The 26,431-nt window shown below is 33.1% G+C and overlaps 1 protein-coding gene across 2 annotated transcripts in view; it reads right to left on the reverse strand.

The window, feature by feature from the left end:
• Positions 1 to 3,418: 3,418 nt before the first annotated feature.
• Positions 3,419 to 26,431, reverse strand: part of LOC128180252 (uncharacterized) — a 31,232-nt gene continuing 8,219 nt past the window's right edge. Inside the window, exons 1-20 of one of the 2 annotated variants that reach the window (XM_052848215.1) lie at positions 24,876 to 24,960; positions 23,295 to 23,527; positions 21,973 to 22,049; positions 21,804 to 21,867; positions 20,988 to 21,200; positions 19,581 to 19,695; positions 17,814 to 17,922; positions 17,429 to 17,607; positions 17,050 to 17,162; positions 16,305 to 16,460; positions 10,156 to 10,336; positions 9,804 to 9,994; positions 9,414 to 9,614; positions 9,079 to 9,193; positions 8,169 to 8,819; positions 7,889 to 8,024; positions 7,559 to 7,741; positions 5,266 to 7,434; positions 5,002 to 5,172; positions 3,421 to 4,630 (exon numbers count right to left, since the gene is read on the reverse strand). In XM_052848215.1, coding sequence (XP_052704175.1) covers positions 4,537 to 4,630; positions 5,002 to 5,172; positions 5,266 to 7,434; positions 7,559 to 7,741; positions 7,889 to 8,024; positions 8,169 to 8,819; positions 9,079 to 9,193; positions 9,414 to 9,614; positions 9,804 to 9,994; positions 10,156 to 10,336; positions 16,305 to 16,460; positions 17,050 to 17,162; positions 17,429 to 17,607; positions 17,814 to 17,922; positions 19,581 to 19,695; positions 20,988 to 21,200; positions 21,804 to 21,867; positions 21,973 to 22,049; positions 23,295 to 23,527; positions 24,876 to 24,921 — 5,397 coding nt within the window. In that variant the 5' untranslated portion in view covers positions 24,922 to 24,960 and the 3' untranslated portion in view covers positions 3,421 to 4,536. Of the gene's footprint in view, positions 4,631 to 5,001; positions 5,173 to 5,265; positions 7,435 to 7,558; positions 7,742 to 7,888; positions 8,025 to 8,168; positions 8,820 to 9,078; positions 9,194 to 9,413; positions 9,615 to 9,803; positions 9,995 to 10,155; positions 10,337 to 16,304; positions 16,461 to 17,049; positions 17,163 to 17,428; positions 17,608 to 17,813; positions 17,923 to 19,580; positions 19,696 to 20,987; positions 21,201 to 21,803; positions 21,868 to 21,972; positions 22,050 to 23,294; positions 23,528 to 24,875; positions 24,961 to 26,431 lie in introns of those variants that run through there. The other variant, XM_052848214.1, reaches the window with a different exon arrangement.

Here is a 26,431-nt window from a genome sequence, read left to right on the forward strand (position 1 = left end):
ACTAATGCATTCATAAGGGTGTAGTGATTGGTTTTTAAAATTATTCATAAAGGTTTTAGATTTTTTTTTACGTTTTTCTACATGTATTTATAATAGCTGGAATGAAACTGGAATTTTATTTCATTTTTTATCAGATATCTAAAGTGAAAAATAAACCGATGGAAATACTTCGTAAATCATTCAACGATTATAGAGGCAGATATTTTTACAAGGATAAACTTACGGACTTGTCGGTTTAAAGAATAACATATGAACAATTCTAAGCATACGAGAATAGAAGCATTTTTAGGATTTTGATTTGATAATTTCTCCGGAATATTTAAATGAAATAAATTGTTTGATTTACTTGACTTGACGTAAAACTTTTGTTCAGTATTAGAGGAAAAAACACAAAACAAAGCACTGACAATATATGATATGATAGCCTATATTTGTTTCAGGTAAATGATTCTTTCATGTAGATTTTACTCAGCATTAGAACCAATCATCAAACATCCTTTCCAAAAATATTACCCTGTTGTAATCCAAGAGGGTTTATTGCCTGACATCAGGCATATCTAAGGTTTAAAAGTTGCATTCTCCAAAATAGTGCAGACAATGGGACAAGCAATATCATGATATTTCACAAAAAAAATTAACCGATGCATGTTTAAGATGTCAGCATTTAAATTCACAACTGATAAAAATGTTATATGGCATGTAATAACAACAGCGAGCAAGAGTTTTCAAGTTAAAAGGGACGTTCACCATTCAGTGCACGTGTGTAATCCTGATTTAAAATAGATCAGCATTCGACTATTATTGAAGACTGAAAAAGGGGGAGGGGGTCATCAAAATAAGTTGTAACATATTGTATATTACGGTACAATGTAAGTAATAATTGGTGTTAGATTATCATTATTACAAGGGAGTCATCAGTTTGGATACAGCTGGAATGTTTACTTGAGGAACTAAATCGCCGAAGCGGGGTGTGACCCGATTTTTGTTCAGTTGGGCGATTTCATTAATCTTGAAAAGGGATCATAACTCGCGTGTCTTACTAAATGTACATTACTACATTTAACAATTACTTATCAAGTGTGTTTCTTAATTCGTTAGATTTCTTTCAAAACATCCGATCCAAAGTATGATATACATGTTTGTAGCTGTTACAAAACAAATGTCAAAAAATTAATCTGACCCCCTTGCCAATGGACGAGTTCATTCGTTGCGTGAACGGTTATAGCAGGATTTCGCGCCATAATGTCTCATTCATAGTTTTTGTTTACCGATTAGTTGACGTGTCCGTTGGAATCATGCGAATATCCCCGAGCACACCATGTGTTTACATCACAGGCACGTAGAATCGAGGGTTGGGGTGAAGGGGTGGCTGATTCCTCCTCCCAACTTTTTTGGCAGCTGGCACTTTTCTTAACTTTATATGATAAATGAAAAAACATGGATTTGCCCCCCCCCCCCCCCTTTGTAGGAGCATGCAATAAATGGAATTGCATATAAGGAATTCTAATTGAATTGAAATTACAGTTAGGGTGTTTTTTTTCATGAATTTGAGAATTCACCCTTTTTTAATTGCTTGTCAAGATGATTTTGATGAAGCTGCCTACACACATTAAAAAACAATACGTGTTTGTATAACCCTGTCATATTTCATATGGTTGGAAAGGTTTAAAAATGCCTTTCGGTTGATTTTGCATCTTAATATAACAAATACAATTTAAAAAAAAACCGACTGTTTACTTTCCAGCTTTCAAGCTTACATGCACTTATATGATATGTGTACATTCCTAAAAAAAAATTGAATTAATAAAATAAAAGAATTTCAAGTGATATATATGTACATGTTCTAGATCAAAGAAAAGACTGACATTTCGTCTTAAATTTGCACGTTCCGTTTATAAATTTATGATCAGCAGCGAAAATTAAAATTCATTTCTAATAAGATACCCTAATTGATACACACATGCTTCAATTGAATAATTTTGTTTAGTCAGGCATGCTTTTTGGAAAGCTATTATTACTTGTAATGAATATAATTGACAAATCTTTCTCCTGACTTACTTCAAACTAAGATTACAAGTTTCGATGTCTGTTTTCTTCGGACTAATCTATACTTTATACCATCCTTTATGATTCCCAGTAAAAAAACAAACTAATCTCAGCTCAGTAAAGAAATGAAACAGTGTCTTATTAAACTTGATTAATGTTTCCTGTTTTTCTCTTCAATATTGATGAGAAATAGAATTGAGAAAATTATAAAATCATAAAATAGAAATGAGTTTCTAACATGGATCTTTGATAGAAAAATAAAAAAATAAATCAAACATTTTATCCATTCCTTTATCTTTATTCACAATCCCCTTGGACAGCCTGATATTAATAAAATTATTAAGTCGGTTCTTTAATGAATACATGTACAAATGTATATAGTTTCCAAAGCAAATCCCACGTAAACTTTATTTTGAGGCCGACTTAGTCCATCTGATACGACAGAGTGTGTGATTGGGTAGTTTAATGAAGAAATTTAGGAATTATTTATTTTAGTAAATAATATGACTTGGGCATTGCCTTGTTTAGGCAGATGAAATATTACTATAAAGCCATGCATGTATTAATAATTGGACACTCCATCATACTTATATATCTCCATGGGCAGTACAAATATATGACGATATGGAAATCCCTCAACAGTTTTGTTATCATTGCAATTATATTCTTGGGATTTTCTTAGGAAGAATAATTTTTATATTTTTATTGAGAATTTGCCTCTATGAACATAGATAATATACAGAATAATTACTTGATTTTATTTTTATCATATTCTAGTATGTATATGTAAAATTTGGTTATCTTGTTTAGGGTTTTTCATTTCATTTCATTTTTTGGTCTTGTATGAGTCTATGATGACTTCATACATGTACATTTATATTCATCATTTCCAACATATTGTTACCCCCCCCCCCCCCGATAATTAATTTAAGACCAGTTTAGCAAGACATATGATTATAATCAGGTAACTGTATTCCTTACTGTGTATAAAATGTCTTGAAAACGGGAGCTCTTTCCAATTAAGAATTATGTTAAAATCTAAAAATTTGCTACAATTAATTGACGATGATATACATGTTTTTATTTATTCTGAGCATTGTTTCGGTAATTTTCATTAACAAATCATTCCTTTATTTACATGAATAATAAATGTATAAACTTTTCGACCATCGAACAATTAATGAATAAACATAAAATATTAAAAATAAACCTCACTGAAAAAGTCTAATTAAGAATCTGTATCGTCATTTTTCTAAAGAGCGCCCATTCTTTGCTCTAAAAAAATGACAAAATAAATATAACAAAACAAATCTGTAATGAATGATATATTTTATTACAATTTAATAGTAGATATAAAGGAATTAAATTCAAATAACAGCTGGAAAAGAAGATGGGGAGGGAAGGATACAGCAAATGCTTATTTGGTTTAGTCGTAATATACTGTTAAAATTTTTTACAAATTTTTTAAGAAAAATTTATACCTATATTTAGTTTAGACTATTTTAATTAATTCTAGACTAATTTTGCTCTTACCACTGAGTCACTTCGGTCACAACAAAGTGTGTTGTTTGAATGTTATATGGGACTTTGGCCTCGAATTTACAGACTTTATTTTTCTAAAACGTTCAATTGTTGGGGCACAAAATGACATTTTAAAAGTAAGTAGGTCATCTCTTCACATTTTCGTTGATTGAAATCGGATTGATTACCATTAAACCTCACTTAAATAACGACACAAAAATATGGAGTTCAGACCCATTCTATATAAGGAAAGGCACTGAGGTTCTAAAATGCCACTATTTGGAGGTTTGATTTTGAGGATTTGGAGGGTTTTCGCCACTGTAAATCAACCTATTCTAAATATTTAACATAAATGAAGGGTAACAAACCGATGTTCTCTTTATTTATTTAAAGATAATTTATCAGACTTGTTGATATTTTAACTTTGCAGTATCTTATCCCTCTTCATATAGGCATTTTTCTCGCCTTCTTCTTTATTTAATTGAGGACATTTCAGAAAACAGAGAGTTTCCAATGATATTTACTTAACATTACACAATGCTGAAACAAATCTTAAATTGATACTTTATGGAGGCAGGAGGTTAGAAATTAACACCAAAAAGTTTGTTCAGGACATACCTCACGTTGCTTTGTTCGTAACATATTCATAGTAAAACTTAGAGGAAAATCAGAGATTGTCCACAAACCAAAAACATGTTCAATCACAAAATTATAAACTTGTAACTTAAAACATATACATACATGAATACATAATGATTAAACCTACTTATAAAAGTTTTAATAATACCTTTTCGATTATATAGATAGAATAATTGGATAAAGTGCATATCGCATAAGACTGATATTATATACAATGTTCCAACTTTAATGATTACATGGTTTGAACTCGAGAATTTTGGATAAGCAAAGCTTAGTAAACTTAAAAAAAAATAACCAAAACCTTGATGATTTTAACGGCGTTTAGTAATGTTAATCACCAGCTTTCTTGTTAACTTCCCATGACTTGTATGTAGTGATGGTATCCTTTTCTACTTCTGCTGCATTTGACGTATCTGTGTAAGACCTGAAAAAATTGCAAAGTAACAAAACTAATAATTATCTAAATAGTTCAGCTACCAGTGTCGTAGTCTGTTTCAAAGATTGTAACACTAATTTAATTATTATACATTAAATTTTCTTAGATGTTACAATCGCAAGAATTCTCGGTCAATAATTTTTTTAATTTTATCTATTAGTAATGCTTTGGCATGAATAGTAACTACTTGTCGCGTTTTCTATTATCAAATGATGTTGGTTACTATTTTATTTGTTCCTTGATACATGTATGATATTACTTCTTTACTAATTGATTTGTCTGAAATGCAATATTATTCAGTAATCAATATATCAATCAATCAGCTGCCCTCTATATCGTTATTGCTTGGGATAAAATACCTGTAAACTTTTTTTGTCCTTTCATTAGCAGGAATCTCTTCTTTTAAAACCACTGTTGTCCTGTTCTGAGATGTGGCAACCGACTCTCCTTGGAGTGGCTCCTTAACTTTAGATCCAGAAACAAAACTATAGCTATCCGACACATATTCTTTTGATCCACATGGTCTGTATCTAAACAAATGAACAACAGCATGAACATGTTCTTACAAAACTTCCCCCATAAGAAACTCATAATAGTAAGAGCATTTACCAAATATAAAATACCTGTACATAATTCCATCCGGCTTGTAATGGACGAGGCTTTCATCATCTACCGAAGAATCCACTTTTTCAGCTGTATTCACATCATACCTTTGCAATGTTGTTTTTCGAGTTCCTATTTGGGAAACATCATATTTGATATCCCCGTTTTGGAAAGATTTGACCACTGGTCTCATCTCAGGTGTCTGAACACCAGCAGCAAATTTTTGTTTTTGTTCATCAGAGCGATGGTTGACTCTGCTATAGTCATATTCAAGAAAGCCGTCGCTCGTTTCCCCTGATTTTCGAGAGAGTGTTCTATGAAAATGTTTTTCTGGTTTCTCTTCGACTATCTCAGCAGCTGATCGCCTGATAACATAGATGTTTTGACATTCTGGTTTTATTTCCATTTCAGTGCTCTTGCTAGACTCTACAATGGTTAATGTGTCCGGCTTAGCTTGAATAGGATTTCGAGCTGACCCTGAAACTAGTGGTATATTATTTGCAGTATTCATGACTTCACCACAATGTTGACACAACTTTTTATTTTCTGCGATAACCTTCTGTTCATTCATTTGATAAGCATTTACCCGGCTTTGTTCTTCGCTCTTTGAATGCCTTAATAGTCTTGCATGATGAACTTCACCCCCGTCTCTCATCGTTTCGCCTGCTGTATATGATTTAAAACTCGGTTGTGTTTCATTATCATTTGAATATTGGATGATAAACCCTTTCGCAGAGTCCGTTGAAATCATTTCTTTATCCTGAATGTTACTTCCAAGATCAATCTCCTTCTCAGACTTAAGTATTTTTCCAACAGCATTGTCGGATTTTTCATCAATTTTCTCTGCGACAACCTTTCCACTGGTCTTACTAACAAAAAGGCCTTGTCGAGAGTAGCCACTTCCATTTTCTGATGCCTTAGGGTTTAAAACGCCATAATTTTCCGACAGGCCGTGCGATGTTGTATAAATTTTCATTTTGTTTTCTGGAATCCACTCTGTTATTATTTCATATGATTCATCACTGCTTTCCTTTCTCTGTATTCCTGTCGCCTCATTAGAATAATTCGCATGTGGCTGCTCTATTCTAGTAGTCAATGAACTCATTTCATTCTCTTCATATTCGCTTTGCAACCAAATCATTTTTTCTTGTTCTTCAAGGCTCAATCTCTTTTTATCTTTGTTTTTCTCTGATAAATACACCGCGTTGTCTAGACTATGCAATTCAATGCTTGACTCTGTTGGATTGATTTTTGGGGAAAGCTCCGCAATTTCTTCTCTTGCCGCACTAAGCGGTCTTGATTGTGTTGTTTCTCTTTCCTCAGCTATGGCATGACCCATGCTACCCAACACCACTTGCCTTGGGTTATCCTCGACATCGTATACTACATCTTGGTGCTCACTTGTTGTTGCTTGGCTGGTCGAAACAGCTAAGCATGATTTGGTAGAGGACAAAACATTCGTTTCATCATCTCTTTGATATCCAGAGATATGGCTTTGTTTCATGTACGTTAATTTGTCTTTATTGTTATCAGCAATATCATTCTGCGTTTCTCTTGAGTGTAAGTTATAAGCTTCTGTTTGACAGCTGCTGTCTTTAAAACAATTTTTCTCACCTGTTTTACGGCTTTTAAGCATTTCTCCATGTAATTCACCATGACTCGTACAGTATGAACAAAGGTATCGGCTTTCTTTTGACTGATCATTTTTCGATAAGCTAGTATTTACTGTTTTGATCGTTTTCTTATGACTTTGATTTTCTGCATATCTCGTGTTGATCATTGCTTGACTTCTATCCGTAAACGTTTCATGTCTTTGGAGTTTATAGTCTGCCGACTCTTTTTGGTTTTCCTTTTCTGATATTTGGTACAAAGAAAAGCTTGTTTCATGTTCTGGAGCTGACATACGTACTGCTTCATTGACCAAAGGTCCATCAATTATTTGGTTTCCATGTTCGTCATTCGCTGAAAAACTAGTTTTTCTTCTATAATTAGTCTTTTCTATGTGATCTGTTCTGATTTCATGAGTGGTGCGAGCAAACGATCTTCCACTTGTTTCATCAGAAAACCCTTGTACAACTTTACCTGTAGTTGTTTCCTGGTAAAAGGGAATGTCTGTGTCATGGGTTTGTTTGACGTCACGATTTGTTATTTCTCTTTCATGCGGAATGGCTTGGTTATGCCCTTCGTACCTAGATATATACAATAAATATTTTAAAAGGGTTTTCATCGATGTTTACATCTTAATTAATCATTTTGAAATTATAATTCTCATTTTTAAAATCAAACAATGTTTGTCCACGTGTCTACACGTACCTGTACATCCTCCAGGCAGGGTTTTCTCCAGTCCAGTGATGTCTGTATGCGGAGGTTCCGGAATCGTCTAAGAATACAGGGTTTAGTACAGCTTTTTTAGACTTCGTTTTCCAATCACCTTTGCTCTGCTCAGCTGATATCAGATGATTGTACCGCTTCTTCTTCTTGCGCCGTCGTTTGCATCTGTAATTATAAGAATCTCTGTGGCTGAATTAATGTTCTCAAATAAAAATTTAATCTTTAGTTGGTGTAAAAATTTAAGATATAGTTAAGTTAAAAGTATGGCTTGTGTGTCACTATTACGTATGAATATATATGTTTTTACCCTACCCGAAAATAAAACATATGCAACAGATGATGGAAAATGAAATTCCGGAAAGAACAGATGTAGAGATGATTGCAGCTTCTACTGCAGTCGATGCCGAAGATCTTATGCACGAGTTACTTGGTACCGGAGGGATTCGCTCTGAAAGAAAATGAGTACAACATGTAAGTAAGATCTTCAGTGTTGAACGTCCATGTTTACTTCAAATTATTACTTTAACATTTATAGACCAAACTCCTAAAAAAAATATAAGTTTGAATTTTGAGGAAGGAATTTGTTACTGACCTATAAAACATAGATCTCTTCTGTTAACAATTTCACAAGAAGCACACACAGTGGTAAGACGTTCTATAGCAAGTTTGCAGTTTTTGTCTTTTTTTGAAGATCCTCCAAGTACAAATTCTTTAAGAGTGGTGTAGTGTGACTCTGGTCTTGAAATGCATTTCTTGCTTGATACTTGTGTGCTGTTATCGATGCTTAAAAGTAATCCACTTTGCAGACTCCACATCATCTGTATACGAATAAATTCATCCATCTGAACGCTGGATATGGAAACAGACCATTCGTGCCTACTGTTGCTAGCTCTGGCATAGAGACTGTCATTCTCGAGCCAAATAGCGTATCCGTAATGAGAAACTTCCTCTCCGCCAGTACTGAAAACAAAACAGGTGCTTGCGCTTCTTGTTAGTCTGACATCAAGGTTTATAGTTATACCTAGTGGATTCTTTTCTGCATCACCGAAACAAGTACTTGTTTTTACTAAATCACCCATTGACAGGTACTGGTTTCCATCCAGCACGAGAGCTTTTCCTCCTGAAGAACCAGTTGTTATTGTTGGATAACCAGTCCCCCCAACTAAAACTTTGGAATCCTTCGTCAAAACAAAGGAACCAGAAATATCTTGAAAATCGTAACTCTTCTTTGGAATGTCTTTAACTGCAAATCATGTAAAGTAGACCAAGATAAAATGTATTGTTTACCACATGGATAACATTTATCAATGTCATTTCTTAAAAATATTGTAACGCATCTTTAAATGAAGTTGTTTATAATAATTGGACGAGAATAAAAAAAAAACACATGAGAAAAACTTAATAAATGAAAAAAGGTTAAATGAGAAAGGTGTGTTTTACAGCAAAATCATTATTTCAGGTATCATTGTTTATATCAAAGACCTGTTTTTCCATTAACTAACCATTTAAAGTAGACCACTGAATTTTAGAGAGTGTAACGTTGCAAACTTCCAATTGGTTCCTGGGATTCACAAATCCATGGTCCAGACACTCACCATTAATTTTGCAGATATTATTCTAAAGGAATGCACTAGTAATTTGAATGGGGCAACCAAGTACAAGAAGAGAAAAAGAGAAACGTGCTAATGATGAATTCAAAATTACACCAATAAAATTGTATTCATCAAAAGATCTTATAATGCATGTTACGAATTATGTTTATAACAAATTAAAATAGCACGTTCCTTTTATTTCTAATTTCAGAAGAAACAATATTTTATAATTAGCCTATGCATACCCTTGTTGTACACCAAGAACTGTTGCATTGGTGACAGTAACTGTTGAAAACAATGTATTGTTTGTATTTACTGGTTATTTCTCCGTCGTTGCTGACTGCAATTTCATACAATGCTACATCTGGAAGAGTGCACTTGACTATTTCACTGTTAAGATACGCCGCCTTTATTATTTTAACATCTGAAATAGGATCCAGTCTCAGCTGAAAAAAATGACAAAATAAGGTTTAAAATTGAATGGAGAACAACATAGTTTTACCTAATTATAAGCTATTTCCATATGAATATTTAATATAAAAGTAAAGCTCTTACAAATGATTAAGAAGTAACTCAATTTTTAGGGTATATAAAATTTTGAAATGCTTGATTTAACGATTTCAAATAATACCTACATTCAGTACTTTATAGTGGCATGTAAGATTTTCAACATCAACAAAGTTCTCGCCGTATAATCTGACAGAGAGACACTCTGAACAAACAGCGTCACACGGCTCTCCATCGCCAACTTGATCAAGCTCTGGTGGCACAGTACTGTTGACGGAGCAATCGTCTCCAATCCAGGGATGAAAGCACTGACAAAGTCCTGATAATAGGAGTTCATTAAAAAAAGAATTTTTTTAAATGCAACAATGAAACGCCACGCATTTCCTTTACACGATAACGATACGATTACAGTTAATCTCTCTCTCTCTCTCTCTCTCTCTCTCTCTCTCTCTCTCTCTCTCTCTCTCTCTCTCTCCTCACCTTCAGTACAGTTTCCGTTGCCCTGGCAGTTGTTTGGACAGATGAGGTTGGTAATACCCGGTGGTGGACCAGCCTCCCCTGTCTCATTGCTCCACTGGTCCGTGTCCGTCTCAACTATGGTAATACATTCTCGTAGCAAATTGACAAGGCTTTCCTTCGCCCAATCAGTACTGTCCGTAAGCTTTTAAAGAACAAGAAAATTGCTAGATGAAAACAAGTTCAAAGACAAAGCTCAAATAGTTCATTTACACTTGTTTTAATCTATACTTCTATATTAAAATAATAGACTCGAATTTTTGGGCTTTAATACCGAGAAATCGGAAGAGTACTGTCTTTTGTTTTCTATATTTTAAACATCATTGGTACTTGAAGATTACCAATTTGTTTTTATTTTTTTTCAATTAAGCTTCGCTAATTAATAATCAACAAAAACTCCTTTTTAAAATCCAGAAATCATCTGGATTTTTTGGATTTTACAATCTTGCGCATGCGCATTACATTCACGCTAAATAACGGGAGGCTCTTTATTAGTTTATGCTTCCGCAATATCACATTTGCATGGATAAACTCCGAAACGATAATACAAATACGTGTAAATTTTCATTATTGGAAACATGCAATATATTCTGTTCATCAAAGAAAATACGGGAGGTAACTCTAACTCAGTGCATTTAATATGAGAGTTCCGAATGTCAACATGGTATGTAAATTCGAAGCGAGTAAAAAACGTTGGTGAAAAAGTGTTGAATTCTTCAATGATAGAATTAAATTTTTAGATGAAAGGTACTTACAGCCTCAAAATGGTTTGTTATGAATAATTTGACTGTTATTTTCAATGCAGCTTCATTAATTTTCTCCATAATCGTTTTGGAACGATTCTCACGGCAATGTTTTGCTACATTTCGCGTAAATGGGAGGCATTTTAACTGTGGTGAAGGCCTGTCCCGAGACACAGATTATTTTAACTATGCAGAGTGAAGTGAAATTAATAGCATTATTGTAAGCTTAAAGCTTGGTTATGTAAATGTCATCGATACGGTGTGTTGATGTATCTATTTTGTAAATTTCCGACATCATATGCATTGTCAACTCAACCCGTGCACGCACTGATCAAAGTCTAGTATAATATTATAATAATCATTGTAATTGTTCAGGCCATTTGGTTGTCGCATTACGTCATCAGGAGCTTTCCGGAGTATTTTACCATAATCGGTTTTAAAACCAATATTTCTTGCTTTTAAATTTTGTTTTAACACAGATTAAGTAATGTAAAGTGAAGTGACAATAATCTATATCAATTTATAGAGCAACATTAGTTGAAATCGCGGAATTCAATGAAAACTGATAAATTCATACAAATGCAGTCGTGTATATACACCATATTTTTTTTTTACCTAAAGTGCTAATTATTTCTTTGCATATGTCGAGAGGACACATAATAATTTACAAACGTTTCCATTTTGAGTGGATTTGAACCTTTAATTAAAAGGTTATAGATATTTGCAGTTCCTAAACTGTATTTTTCCGATTACAGTTTAAGGTGGAATGCTACACCAAAATGTTATTTTATGGATCGTTAAGGTATCATTTCTAAAGCAAAATGACATTGTTCAAAGAAGGATATATGCCCTTAATTTTTTATACATTTTTTTGGCATTTTTTACGAAAAGGTGGAAAATCTGTTTTGGTTGCAAGTAAATTTTTTCATATAAAATTATTTATGAAAATAAAAAACATCTTTTGTTCATACTTTTCAAACCTACGGATAAATTTTTTTAAAGATACGTGTATTATGGAGAAAGAATATAAGGCAATCACTCTTTATAAAGAAATTGAATCAAATTGACGAAATTTTAGAAATATTGCTAATTTTCAAAATTTGGCCGATCCCGATTAGAGACAAACTGATCCCGATCTAAATTGCAAAAAAATGAAAAAATCAACAGTATTTTTTCATGTGCAGAAAAGAAATCAATTTGATTTTTAATTGTTCTCCTAATTTACAAGCCATAATACAACCAAACATCCTAGTTTTGGGGTGAAATTGTTATATATTTAAAATTTCTATCATTCAAATCGGGATCAGTTTAAGGTACTTCACTACACCGAGACTTATACTTTTTAAGACACTACGTCACAAGATGGCGATTTAAATGTTTTGTTAAACTGTTTATATCAATCGCTTTAGATGTATATCGTTATAGCGCAGTGGTTAAAGTATCAGGCTTCTGAAAAGCAGGTCATGAGTTCGAATCCACCTGGGGCTTTTGTTTATGTTTACTGAATGAAATTGTTGAAAATATCATTTTTTATCAAAAATTGCACATTTTTTCGCCTATTTGACATATATCCTTCTTATCAATCATGCTTTCTATCATGATCAAGTAATTTTCTGCTGATTTGAAAAACTATTTCAAGGTGTAGTGAGGCACCTTAATTTCGATCGGGTTTGGTTCAATTTTGAAAATTTGCCATCTCTCTAAAATTTCGCCAATTTGATTCAATTTGATTTCTTTTTAAAGATGATTGCCTTGCATTTCCTTTCTATAGAATACGTTTCTTTAGAAAATTTTATCCATAGGTTTGAAAAATATAATCAAAAAGAAGTTCTTTATTTTGATAAATATTTTTTTTTTAATTAAAAAAATAAAACGTCTTTTTGACATTACTGGACATACTTTATTAGATATTTATATTATGCATGTATTGACATCAAATTTTAAACTCAGAAATGCGTTACTTGCAAACAAAACAGATTTTCTACTTTTTCGTAAAAAATACAAAAAATTCGTATAAAAAATTAAGGGCATATATCCTTCTTTGAACAACGTTATCTTGCTTTAAAAATGATACTCTAACGATCCATATATGATGATAAAATGGACATTTAAATACAAATACTTTCAACTTCAAGTAGCCTTTAATTCTTTGTTTGATAAGATCAAAAAAGGGGATTGTGATAACTAGTAATTTCTGTAAAGATTGCCTTTATATATGGAAAGCAGAAAAGACATTTAATTTATTTGATATTAGACTGGGGAGCAGTCGTTGCTACAGTACAGGCAACGCGGATCCTGTGTTTCCCGCGCCCCGTTACGGTATAAACACATCGAGGTGATCGGCCAGGTGAGACAGGTATACCGCGTTCCCATCACGGTAAACTCATCATCTACCTGTCCCCGCCACGGTAAAATTATCGATGGAAAAGTATCGTATACAAGCGGGAGTTATCTCCCCGAATGACAAATAAATTGAATGTTTCTTTATATTTAATGACGATATTTAACCCGATTTTGACAGTGATTATAATCAAAATACTTGGAGTCTTTTTTACTATTTTTCTTATTTCATAGCTATTAAATAAATTATAAAAGTATTTAATTTAATACTTGTGCAGCAATTGCAAATAAAATATTTTCGAATCCATTATCATATTTTAAGAAGGTCGTTAAATTAAAAATTATCATGAAATGATTTTAATTGCCAATAAAATTATAAATGTGTACGCAGTGTGATTGTGTTTTCTTAACAATTAATTGGTCCGCCTACATTTGTATTGTTTGTTTTGAAGTCCATGCGTGTCAACTAATGATGAGCAAATGTTTAAAAATTAGGGCTTCCTATAAAATTACCAACCCGGTATTTTTAGCATGTTCCGTTCATTTCTTACAAGGTCTTTTACGTGTAAAGAACATTTTTTGTGAATTCACGTTTTATTGAATTTGTGTTGCGTTTCTTTAGGTACATGTATGGCTCGTCGTTTGTCACTGCGCGAGGATTCCCACTTTCAAGTGCGTTACGTTTGCGACGACAATCTTTAAGTGCGAAGCCGTGTGTTCTTATAGAGTCAGTCTGACTGAGAGAGTAAGGAGCCTTAGAGATACCCAGAGTTGCATAAAATTATGTTATCGAAAGATATTGTGGGTATCCCATGTCATGGTGTCGTGATGGTGTACCAGCTACCCGCCGTGACGGAAGTTAGCGTTCGCTCGCGACCGAGCCCCCCCCCTCTCTCTCTCTTAACAGAATAACTAGATAAAAAATTTTGAGAAGGAAATGTTGTTAAACTGTTCTTATGTTCTTACACATTTCAAAGAAATTAAGAACATGTTTTGAAAGTTTTGCATTTCATGCCGATAAAAAAACATTTAAACATTTCAGTAAATGTATTGATATCATTTTATGTGGGCATGTACATGTAATCTTATTGAATATAAAGCTACTACAAATATGTAAATCCGTATCCCGTTATCGTAACCTTATCCTCCCCCCCCTCAACCGCTTTAAGACTGTCGAAGTTAACATTATTTGACTTCAGTCCCAATTGTTTTACACAAAGGTGTGAAACCGTCGCACTGACAGGAAATCACTCTACGCTTGAACGCACAGAATACACAGGAATGAGGCAGGTAGATAATCAGTGTAACGATTGACCAAGAAGAATTCTACATGCATATCAAACAATTTTACTAATAGTTATATCAATTAATTGATTTATTTTACTGCGTTCTTTAACGTGTTGAAGATGTTCCTTCCCGCAAAAAACCTCCATTATAAATTAAACGAGAGATAGAGAAAAAACACAACGAATTAAACTTTCCAAACACAGTATATCATGCATCACGAACATTGTAAAAAAAACTTAACTGTTAAACATACTTCTTTTTTTTTCTTTATTAAAAATAAAACTAATAGAACGACACTTTATCATGGAGGAAACACGTGGTAGAGCTAGCGGGTTGATTTGATTGACAGGTGCAGCACGTGGACTCAAATCTGAAATTGCATGATGGATTCAATCACAGTGTACCATATTCTTTTATGAATACTAATTTTATGAATATTTAGTATTGGATATTAGTATATTTCACATAAGTGTACGTTAAATTACGCCTAAACGTCTCTCTCTCTCTCTCTCTCTCTCTCTCTCTCTCTCTCTCTCTCTCTCTTAAGGTGTTGTGCGATTAGACGAAGCCTTACGCGATATAGACTTTTTCTTTTGTCGTGAATAGGTGTGAAAACCCTCAAGGGCATGTCGTTTTCTACCCTGAGTTTGTTAATCACTGCATGTATACACAGAAAATGATCGTGACTTAAACTTTATATGTATACACAGGAAACGTATACTGATACACGTTATGATTCAATGTGCTTTAACGCAGCACCAACTTTATATATGAATGATAATTTTATTATTGAATGGAAAAATAGATCTCTTAGTTGATTCCCAAAATTTGTTCATTTCTCAATTTAAAACATACACAAGTCATGTATTGACAGTTTACGGCGCTATGCGTGTAAACTAATAAAATGAGAAGATGAAATTGCTCTGCATTGATACGAGTTCATCTTATGAAAATATTTAATTTTAAGATTGCTATAAAAACAGAATTATCAACTAATAGAAATAATAACTGAAATAAGCACGTCAAATACAAAGATATGTGTTCTTATTTACACATCACAAAATTAAACAGCATAATAATCATTTTATGTTGTAATTCGAATGTAGTTTCCGATGTCATGAAATTCTATTTCATAAATATAATTTATTAATTTTATAATAATATGGACCACAATTTATTTACAATGCAGCTGTTATGCTTAAATCCGAAGTCGCATATTTGACGTGGATTTACGCGACCTGCATTGCCTGTAATGTACAGTACAGGTAAAGTAACAACAACAAGCAGCAGCAGGAATAACGGTAAATCACACCGTCGCGGTGTCATCACGGTCGCAATCCATACCGCGATCAAAAACCGCGATGGTGTATTGCGGGAACGATAAAAATACCGTGACGGTAACGCGGGCCAATACGGGATCCGCGTTGCCTGTACTGTATCTCAGACTGTGTATCTGTGTTTGCTCCCTCAGCATTAAAGATATTTGCAACATATCAATATTTTAGTTTAGATATGTTGTTTACATATTGAATTTAAATTTACACAACAGTTAAACGGATAAAACTATAAAAAAAATTAAAGGTGATAAAACTCTAATGAACTTCGTAATCTTCAAACTTAAATATCACTGTAAAATAATCATGTACTATCAATGTAAAAAAAATCAGAATTTTACGTTGAAAACGGAATCAGAACAGTATGTTGATACCATATGATTGCTAAAAAAGTGAAATAACCACTCGCCTGTATGTCAGTAATACAGCCTTGCAGTATAGGATTTAGATCTAATCCTGGCAGTTTCGTACATAATGCTCCTGCTTTGTCACTTCCCAAAAAATCTTCACAAGTTTTCTTTGCCATGTTCTCTGTGATATTTTTTGGGGTAGGCCATATTGGGTCCTATAATTTGGAATAGAAAATAAAGGCAGGTTGACTCTTGATCATACAAGCGAAAACTATGCTATTGATGTATGTTCAAAAAACATATATATTCTTATCAAAAAGTGTCAGTCATGTTTCAAGGACACCAGTTTCATGTTTAAGTTTGTTTTTTTTTGGTGTCACTGTTTATCATCAAGTTATCCTTAAGCATTTATAAGCATAGCACATACAGATAAAGGGTGCAATTTCATATTACAAATATTTTTAAATTAATGATTTATTTGTAATAATCAATACTGGTCCAAATAATTGTTGATAATTAAAACAAAAATAAACAGACAAAAATAATTCCCACCCTATATAGTATAGTCATTACTTAAATATATTATGGATCTTGCAAAAAATAAACAAGTTATGTAAGAGATACAGTTGATTCACACACGCTTACATCAAATTTTATTTCATTTTCAATTTTTTATCAGCTCATGTAATTACCATAAGATTTAATTGCAAAACTTAGTTATGGTTTAAAAGAAGGATAGGTATACCTCAACATTGTTGTGTTATGACGAAAAATATTTTTTGAGTGTATGTGTACAATTAATACCGGTGGGATATGCTCTGGGTCAAACTCAAATGAGTCTGTCTTCCGAGTTGACACACATCGAAGTGGTGGGGACTCGGCATCTTGTATCAAGTCTTGCGTAATAAGTTTGACTCCTAAGAGAGAAAAAAGGCTTTTATAAGTAATTAGTTATCAAAACGAGGGGGAAATTGTTTCAAATTGAAAACAGTACCTGGGTTCCAGGCAGTACCATTTTCACATAGCCGTCAAACCCCATAAAAAAGTGCATAAAGGATAGTTCAAGTGTATGTATACGCATTTAGAAATTTGTCTTTTTTGTATTATGAAACACTAAATAATTATGTAGACTTTAACGGGACAACTTTGTCAATTTACAATCCCTTCTTATTATAATACTTACCTTTTTGTGCATTTAAAAGTCCTCTCCTCTTCTGAATCTCAGCACATGTCATCACATCTAATCCTTGCTGACAAACAGCAGTTTGTCTCTCCATACAATCGCAATAAATGCCCTTTTCAGCGATGCTGGAAGTTGATGTCCTGCAATCACCTCTAAATAACGACTCCTCCTCAGAAACCCTTGATAAATTCGGAAAAAGTTTTGAAAACAGTGAAATTTAAAAAAGAACTTAAAATGGAAAAACGCCAACTTTCTTTTTGTTTATCAGTTTGTTTGTTTTTTGGTTATTTTTAAAAAAATTACCCAGTTTTATTTACAAGAATTTTTATTGTTAAACAAGTTGTTTTAAATCAATGCTGATATTTTTGTTAAAAGCATCATTTACCTCCAAGACAAGGAGAACTCGTTCGGCTGTTTGCCTCCTCTTGTGTAAAGATCGCCATCCCTTTTCATCAAATCGTTATTTCTGTTTCCATCAAATGTCCCACAAAGTCCTAAACAATAAAATAATTTGTCCCTGTATTTCATTAACTTTACCCCTAATATTGGTTTTCTTGTTTCTCAAAATTTGTTATATTACTCTCTCTCTTGGAAGTTTCTAATGTATAGACACTACAATAAAGAAAGCTGAGTTTAACTTCTTATTATGAGAAAATAATTATCAAAACTTGAGGAAAATAATGCCAAAAACTCCAAGCCGACTTCATGCCACGGTTAAGGCATATTGCTGGATTATGATATCATAGAAGTTTCCGGTCAGAAATCTATCACAGATTCTTCTATTTACGTGTATTAGAGAGAAAGATCATTTATTTTGTCATACGTTGTAGGTCACAATGGTTCAAATGTCTTTAACTGGTCTCAAACATTTTTCAAAAGTTTGTGTTTCCTTGCAATTGATCTTTAATAATATTCTTATCGACCTCCTTTTTTTGAAGTATAACTTAAGTTTTGTCGGAATAACTTTTTAAACTGTTACTATATTGTCAAAACACGTTAATAATGTGAAGGAAAAATTTGTCGCAAATAGAATCGGATGAATAAACAACAAGTGATGACATTATATTCGTTACTTCTATCAATGGTTTATCTATTTTAAGGTAGTCCTATACGCGGTATTTAATGGGCTCAATCATTAAAAGCTTAGCTTTAAATGATAAATATACATTCTAGCAATACATATTTAAAAGAAAATATGTATGTTTACATGCTAGTTTGTTTGTTATCACCTCTCAGACGGGTGTACCCCCTTGCGAAAATTATTGACAATTATGAAATTTGCCAGACGTCCGTTTTTCATAAAAATAATTACCAATTTTGGGAAAATTAGAACTGAACATACAAAATAGAGTATAAATATTTAAGCCATATCTCATCAATAATTTGGCGCAAATTTTTGTAAGTGAGTACGCTTTATGGACCTGATGTATCAAAATAGAATACATAAAATGCAATGCTAGTGTCGCGTTTGGTAATTTTTTTTACTATTTTATGGACTCAAACTTAAATACATGGTGTTTATTCTATAGACTGACATCTTAGAAAAAAGATTTGGTAAAATAAATTATACGTTGACGGATTACTTTTCACGCTATAAGCTCTAAACCAAGTAGACCCTGACGAAAAAATCCGTAAAAGTCACATTTTGGTACAGTTTTCTGCCTAGATCTGTCAACAATATCAGATATCATTTAAACATCAATTAATTGACGATTGATTAAATTCGAAATAGCTTCTGTCTCTAAATTTAAACCGGTTTTAGTAAGAGAAAAAGAAAAATTGGGGGGGGGGGGGTCAAAACAAAGAAGATATAAGCATACCTGAGGACCTGGTTAATCAGAAACTTCGTTTTTTACTTTAACAGAATCGAGTTTCTCAACATGAATCATTTCTATCTCTCATAGAATGCATATATTACCGTTCTAATTGCTTATTATTGCCATTGATTACAACAGCGATGTAGAGCAAAATCAATACCGGGTATCAAAAACGCTGTGTAAAAGTCGAACCAATATTGTAAAATCCGTATTATGACGTAGTGCGATACTCGGACTACTTTAAATATATTCATTTCTTCATTCAAACATTGTCTTTCAAAATTCTCGTGATCTTTACATCCCATGACATCCGCTAGAAGACAAAGACCACTTACCTTCTGTTTGATTGAAATCAAACGTGGAGGCCACTACTTTAACATTCAGGAAACGTTGTTTTCTGGTCATCGTTCCAGTCATTATAACGGTCCTTGCTCCGTTTGGTAGTACAACCTGGTTAAATCAAACTAGACTTTGACCTGTGCGTACACGGGTTGACATTGCATATCATATCGGGCATTTACAAAATAGATCAAGTACCAATTATGTTTAAAATATATAAAACAAAAGACAGTACTCTTCCGATTTATCGGTATTAAAGCTCAAAAATTCGAGTCTATTTTTTAATATAGTAGTATAGATAATAGTTAAACATTTTTATGAAGGTGACCATTTAAAGAATCCAGTTTTAACGCTAGCGTAAAAAACAATCTAAAAGACTTTGATTTGCTATTAACAGTGGTTAAGAAGTCTAACTAACTGAAAAACTGTAAGGCTAATGCGTTTTGAAAAACAATAGTTAAGTGTATTATAAAGGCAGTTGAGGCCAAGGGAGAAAATCTTATTTTTTACCATTGACCTTAAAATTTTGGGTCAAGGCATCTCTTACGAGAAAACAGTATTTTGGTAAAGTCTGATCAAGATATTAAGATATGGAAATGTAAATAAGGTTGTTTTTTTTATAACATTTATCTGCTATGACCTTGATCTTTGACAAAGTCTTTAATCGAAGCAAATTACCACCCTTTACCAATATTCACTATTTAGGTAAATTCAAGCCAGTTTGGATCAACAGAATAAAAATACTACATGAACAATGTTTTTGATAATGTTGTTGGACGGAACACTACTAATTAGATGGGACTCACATATCGGGTTCCCTGCAGTCAATATGTACACCATGTGCATTAAGGTCAAACGACACGTTCCTCGAGAATCTTTTTTGTATCTCCTCGTAATAAAGAGTTTCAATAAAAAATATGAATTTTATAATTATTTTTTAAATGATTAAAATTTAATTTGATGTGGTTATGTGACTAGATGGCCGAGTGGTTAGAACCGCAGCCGCTCACTGCAAGAAGCGTATATGTTCTAGAGGTCGTGAGTTCAAAGCACCGCCCCGGCCGAGATAGAGATCCAATATAGTGAATTTTACTGTGCTGTTTATGTATTTATGGATTTATTTTTATAACAGCAATTCAAGTGTATTTTCAAGAAGATTATATAGGAAATTGCATACTCTAGTATTTTGCAGAAATGCCTGGTAAGGGACTCTAGTTTTTTGCAAGAAAGCTTGTCAAAATAGTAGTAAACAATCAACAAATTCCTGGAAAAAATTAAATAAAATTGGGGAACGTGTCGTCTGACCTTAAAACAAGACTTGAAAATCTAAGGTGTCAAAATAAGGCTGCCAATTCCGCGCTTTAAATGATCATGAACTATAGTTTTCAGATAGATGAAACAACCTCGAGTGTTTTTCCTCCGTCATGTGAAATAACCTCAGTTCCCGGGGTGAGTTCTCCATTCAAATACATCTTTATGGTAAAAATAGTTCTTTTCGTCGATGCCCCTCTTGACGGTCCGCAAACATCTACTAGGATGACGTCATTACCGGACTTTACCGCAACTGCACAATTGCATGCGGCCCTTAAGTTACATCTACGGTAATAGGTTCGCACCTAAAACAAACGTTTGTTTAAAAAAATTCTATATCCAATTTTATTTTATTGGATATTTTTTTTTTTAAATTGGATATAGATTTTTTTCCCATGAAAACTGGGTATTTGGGAAAGTCTTTGAAGGCCTTACAATAACTGTTGGTGTCCATACATGTGCAAATCTGAACCTCCTCTCTATTATACTAGAGATTTTAAAAGTTATTGCTATTAAAATTTAACGTTTGCTACTCATTACACCGTAACATGGTATTGAATTGCACAAATATTTCATTGAAATAGGCAGCAATTTCTCGGCAAACCCTCATTTGTCAATAGCTTATACCTACATGTATCCTGGCTTTGAAAAGTGTTCGCTTCTACTTTTCAAAATATAAATTGTCTTAATTTACTTATTGTCCTAATCTTCTAAATTGTAATGAAATTGGATTTTAATAATTGTACAACTTAAGAATTTACTCAAGTGATATTTGTAAAAACTTGGATTAGAATATTTTCAAATTCTTTAACCAATACATAATCTCGTAAAACTTGATTGCAGTAGCTTTAAAGATCGTTCTTCTCTTTCGATATTTTTTTTTTATTTGAACTAATTCATAACCATACCTCATAGGGCAGAGTTTTGTGTTTGTACAAAATAAATTCGCCCTCCAAGTAGTTGTCATAGTATCTACAAACCAACGTCATTAAGATTTATATACAAAGATGAAGGCAACACGTAAAAGTCACAAAAAGACATTATAATTTAATGGAAAAAATCTGAGTATAGATGTACCTTTTATCAAATGTTGTCATGTGAGGGTCGTTTATCGATGAACATGTTGCTACCCTATCGTCATCCACTACAGTCAGCTAGTGTACAACAAAAAGTATTTTACTTAATTAAAATATTAACTAAAAAATGTAGGCGGCACATGTCGAACTATTGTGATATCATTTAAAGGTTTTCAGCTGGAAACGTGTGTATTAAGAAATAAAGGTACGTATCACTTAATCAGGTCGGGTACACTACCTTATATGGATAGCATTATTTAACACGTGACAGTATTTTCGTCAAACAGATTCTCCAATCCAGTGAATGAGTTGCAATGCATGACGGTCTACAACGTGTTTACGATTCAACAGACGCACATGGTTTTTGTCTGTTTTATTCACAATATTTAATTGCTTGCCGGAATTTTTGCACATCTTGATTTTTACTTTAGAAGGTAAAAAAGGAAAGATTACGTACCATTCACTTTGTTCCATGCTCACATTGAAAAATACTGTTGTTTTAGTTGATCAATTGTTGCTTCAAAAATGATCAGTATCAAACGACTGACAAACATACGCATACAAGTACAAACAGATTTTGATAAGAAAAAGCTGCACAGTTGTGTATTGGGGACTATATCATTGTGGACTAGAAATAAATACAGGTAACTACGTGAATACCACGGTAGTAGAAATGCACAAATATACAAACGCAGAAGCGCAAGCTGTGCAGCATATAGTATTTTGTCCTTTAAGCATTCTGATGAATACATACAAGAATGAATACATATAAGAAAATATCAATGCGCATTCTAATAATGTTGTCTTAAATATGGGATATCACGTGAAAAAACGGTACCCGCTGCTTCTAATTCTATAGGACGTACCTCTCTTTTAAACAGTGACAATGGGGTATTTAAATAGGTTTATATAAGTCCTCATATGCAATATTTTTTAAATGTGAGCATAGATATTGAAGTTCAGACATAACTGTCCATATTAATTTCATAAATTCTGAAAAATCATTCAAAATGAGTTTCCAAAGGACAATTCAAAATGGTATATATTTTCAATACGCTTTGTATACACTGAAACTTGTAGTAGCCCACAATGCCTTGCAACTCATTCACTTGATTGGTTTGTCGATAAAAGTAAACAGATGGCTTATTTAGTATGCAAATTTATGCCGACGTCACAAAATATAGTGGTCTCGACCTGTTAATTTAGAAGAAATAATTTTAGAACATTCTTTGCAATTATATCTTTTGAATTGTGCTCACGATAAGCAATTTAATTTAGGCTCAGTAACCGGAGAGGTTGTATGGTCCAACAGTAAGATCTTACCTTCACGGTTGAGATTAATTTTGTGACATTTGAAGCGGTAAAAAGAACTCGTATATTTCTGTATTGGTTTCTGTCCTTTATGCCATCGAGTGCTGCCTTTACCGGAATCAACACTCCAGATGACCACGTGTTCATCGTCATTTGGTACGTGCAAGGTTTGGAGTGCGGACTGAACATACCAAACACTGCTTGACTGACGGGGACATGAAATTGACCGCAGGTTATTTCTCGTTCTGAAAGGTACAAGACATATTTTTTTATTTAATCCAATGATACTTAGAACCATATTAACAAGAGCTTGGACTTTGGGTAGTTGGTGTCAAACAGCAATGTGATGTAGGCCTGTCTATTTCATCGAAGGCCACTCGGCCATTTGAAATCAACAAGATTTGTCTGGCTTTTGAGCTTAGACTACGCAATCAGTATGTATTTTATTTGAAACAAGCGTCATTTTTAACTTGTTTTGAGCATCAAATAGATAGTTTCGTCCTACTGAAAGTCCAAGGTCTTGTTAAAATGGTTCTAATAATGGAGCAGATAAGAAACCTTTTCTGATTTACCAGGCAAACTAACGATCAACTCACACACTTTGTAAACGCAAATTTGAATTATTGATGAAACTAGAGCAGAGCTCGTGGCAAAGCGCCGAGTAGGTCTTCCGTTGCTGCTGCGAGTTGAAAATATATGTTATATGGTGTCAAACGATTATAATGACTATACTTTCAGTTCTGCTTTTGTTATAAAAACGTGTTGTGATTGAAAGCTTGTATATAAAACGTGTTTTGAAAAAAGAAAGGAAGAAAATATTTTAGGAAAACTATTTGTCGAGCAGAGTTTATGTAATCGTTTCAAACATTCTTTAAAAAATGAGATGTTTGATGGCGAGTAAAATTTTCAAAGGGTAGCATGCATTGTTATAAACAGTATGTACTCATGATTCATGTCAGGAATTGTATTTCTTTTTTAAACTGAACCCGCCTACAAAACACGTAAACTTTTCTCGAAGATAACTTCTATATTGAAATATTTTTAAATTTTTGAAGACTATTTGCAAGTTTAGAATTGCGTGCTGACAAAATTGACAGACCCTAAAACGTATACTATTACACCAAAAAAAAGCGTGCGGCCTACGTGCGAGAAACGTTTCGTGTAAACCTTTTAGAGTTTCATGTAAACCGTTTAGCGTTTCGAACAAAGCGTGTAAATCGTTTCGAGCATAGCATGCGAGAACCGTGTGAAACGTTCATCAGATTTCATTCGGAACTCTCTGACAAGTTTATTGTTTCAAAATGGCGCCTATGTTTTACATTACTTTAACAAAATTGAACGAATTTTTAACAAACAAAAGAAAGGTATATATATTAAAGACGACTAGTTACAGAGTACATGTATATTTAAATAACGTTTTCATGCGATGTTTCAGTACTGAAACAATATTAAAATTCTCTATACATAAAGAATATTAAATACAGTTAGCGAAACATGATTTCTATTGGAACAAACCTAAATCAACTTTAACTTGCACGATCATGTTTTGATAAGCATGTATTTTTATTATTTATTTACATCGATAACTCTTACTAAGACAATTCGGCTGTGTACAAGCAGCACACATAACCTCGGACATCGGGTGAGACCTGCACCTGGCTGAACCTGTCAATCAAACTCTGTGTATTTGTTTTCATTGGATGGTAAGGCGTCTCTTTTTTGTCAAAAGCCAATAGAAAATTAGACTTCAAGGTAATCGGAATCAGTATTTGATGAAGCACACAATTTAAATGTTAGAAAATTTATTAATCATTTGATCAAAATTAAATGTAAACATAGAAAGGTAATAAAAATTTAAATATTATGGGAATCTATACGCATGGTACTCAATTCAAATAGATTATATTATGATTTTATTATTTTATGCAGTAAAATTACCCTTCCAACTGTTACTCAATTACATAACAATTGATGACCTGGGGCTATAAATGTTCTGAGCTGTGTGCGCTGAAGCGACATAAGATTCTCGGTCGCATGCGGCAATTGAATTAACACAGACTGGCCGAATAAACAAAGGGGTGGGAAAGTGAAACAAAATGTTACACATAAGAAGAAACCACCAAAAATGATTTTCGACAGATCTTGCTATCTTTTCTCCAATTAAAAAAAATCCAGCGCGAGCACCTGTCAGCGGGGCGGGAGGAGTGGGGGGGGGGGGGGGGCAGCAATGAGTTCGCTTCCACAATGAAACTACAGAAGTGATTAATATGTGACCGATAGAATCTAATCTAAAGTTGTTTAAACTCATGTGAATATTTTTTTAAAATAATCATCGAATGCCTCAATTCAGGGCATTCCTTTATCGTGCTAGCACCTACCGCAAACATGTAACATGGAACTTTGATTATAATTTGATTTGATTTTTAAACTACCTTGTACGCTATCGTATTAATCAATGCTTAATCAACTGTACAAGTAAAATAAATTTATCTTTTTATCTTAAACCAATATAATAGTTGAAAACATAATAAAATATAGTTGTGTCCGTACAAAATATGAAACATAAACGCGTCATTAGGTACATGTAAAAGAACACGAACCGACCGCGGATCACTTATCCACTCGCACCGGATCTCCTCAGCCATGTGCGAGGGATGATCATCATTTAAAGGTTTAATATTTGAGGGGGGGGGGTGTTGATTTAAAACGTTAATTGTACAGTTTTAAAGTAGTTTACATAAACAAACCAACCATTAGTTTATGTCTAACGATTTTTCCGATTTGGAGCAATATCATTCTTTAATATTCATTTACACTCAAATATTTAATTAAACATATACAAGTAGGACAAACTTTTATAACATAAAATTAAAACAGTTCTTGTATATACGGCTATATTAACTCAAACACGTTCATATGCATGTAAGTGTAAGTCGCGGTGTGCGAATCTTGTGTATTAAATAACCGCTTACCCACCCCTGCGAATGTTATTGTCATTTAAATTTAGACCACGTGGTTTTATTTGACCCTTTTAGTTTCGCAGTAAAAATTGTGCCTCATGATGATAGTCTATTTCTTAGAATTTATAGGTACTTGTAGTCAAATGTAAAATCTAGGCATTTATTGATTTTAAACTTTGTCTTCATTAA

This window comes from Crassostrea angulata, chromosome 4 (assembly GCF_025612915.1).
Source record: "Crassostrea angulata isolate pt1a10 chromosome 4, ASM2561291v2, whole genome shotgun sequence".
In the NCBI taxonomy this organism is placed as follows: Eukaryota; Metazoa; Mollusca; class Bivalvia; order Ostreida; family Ostreidae; genus Magallana; species Magallana angulata.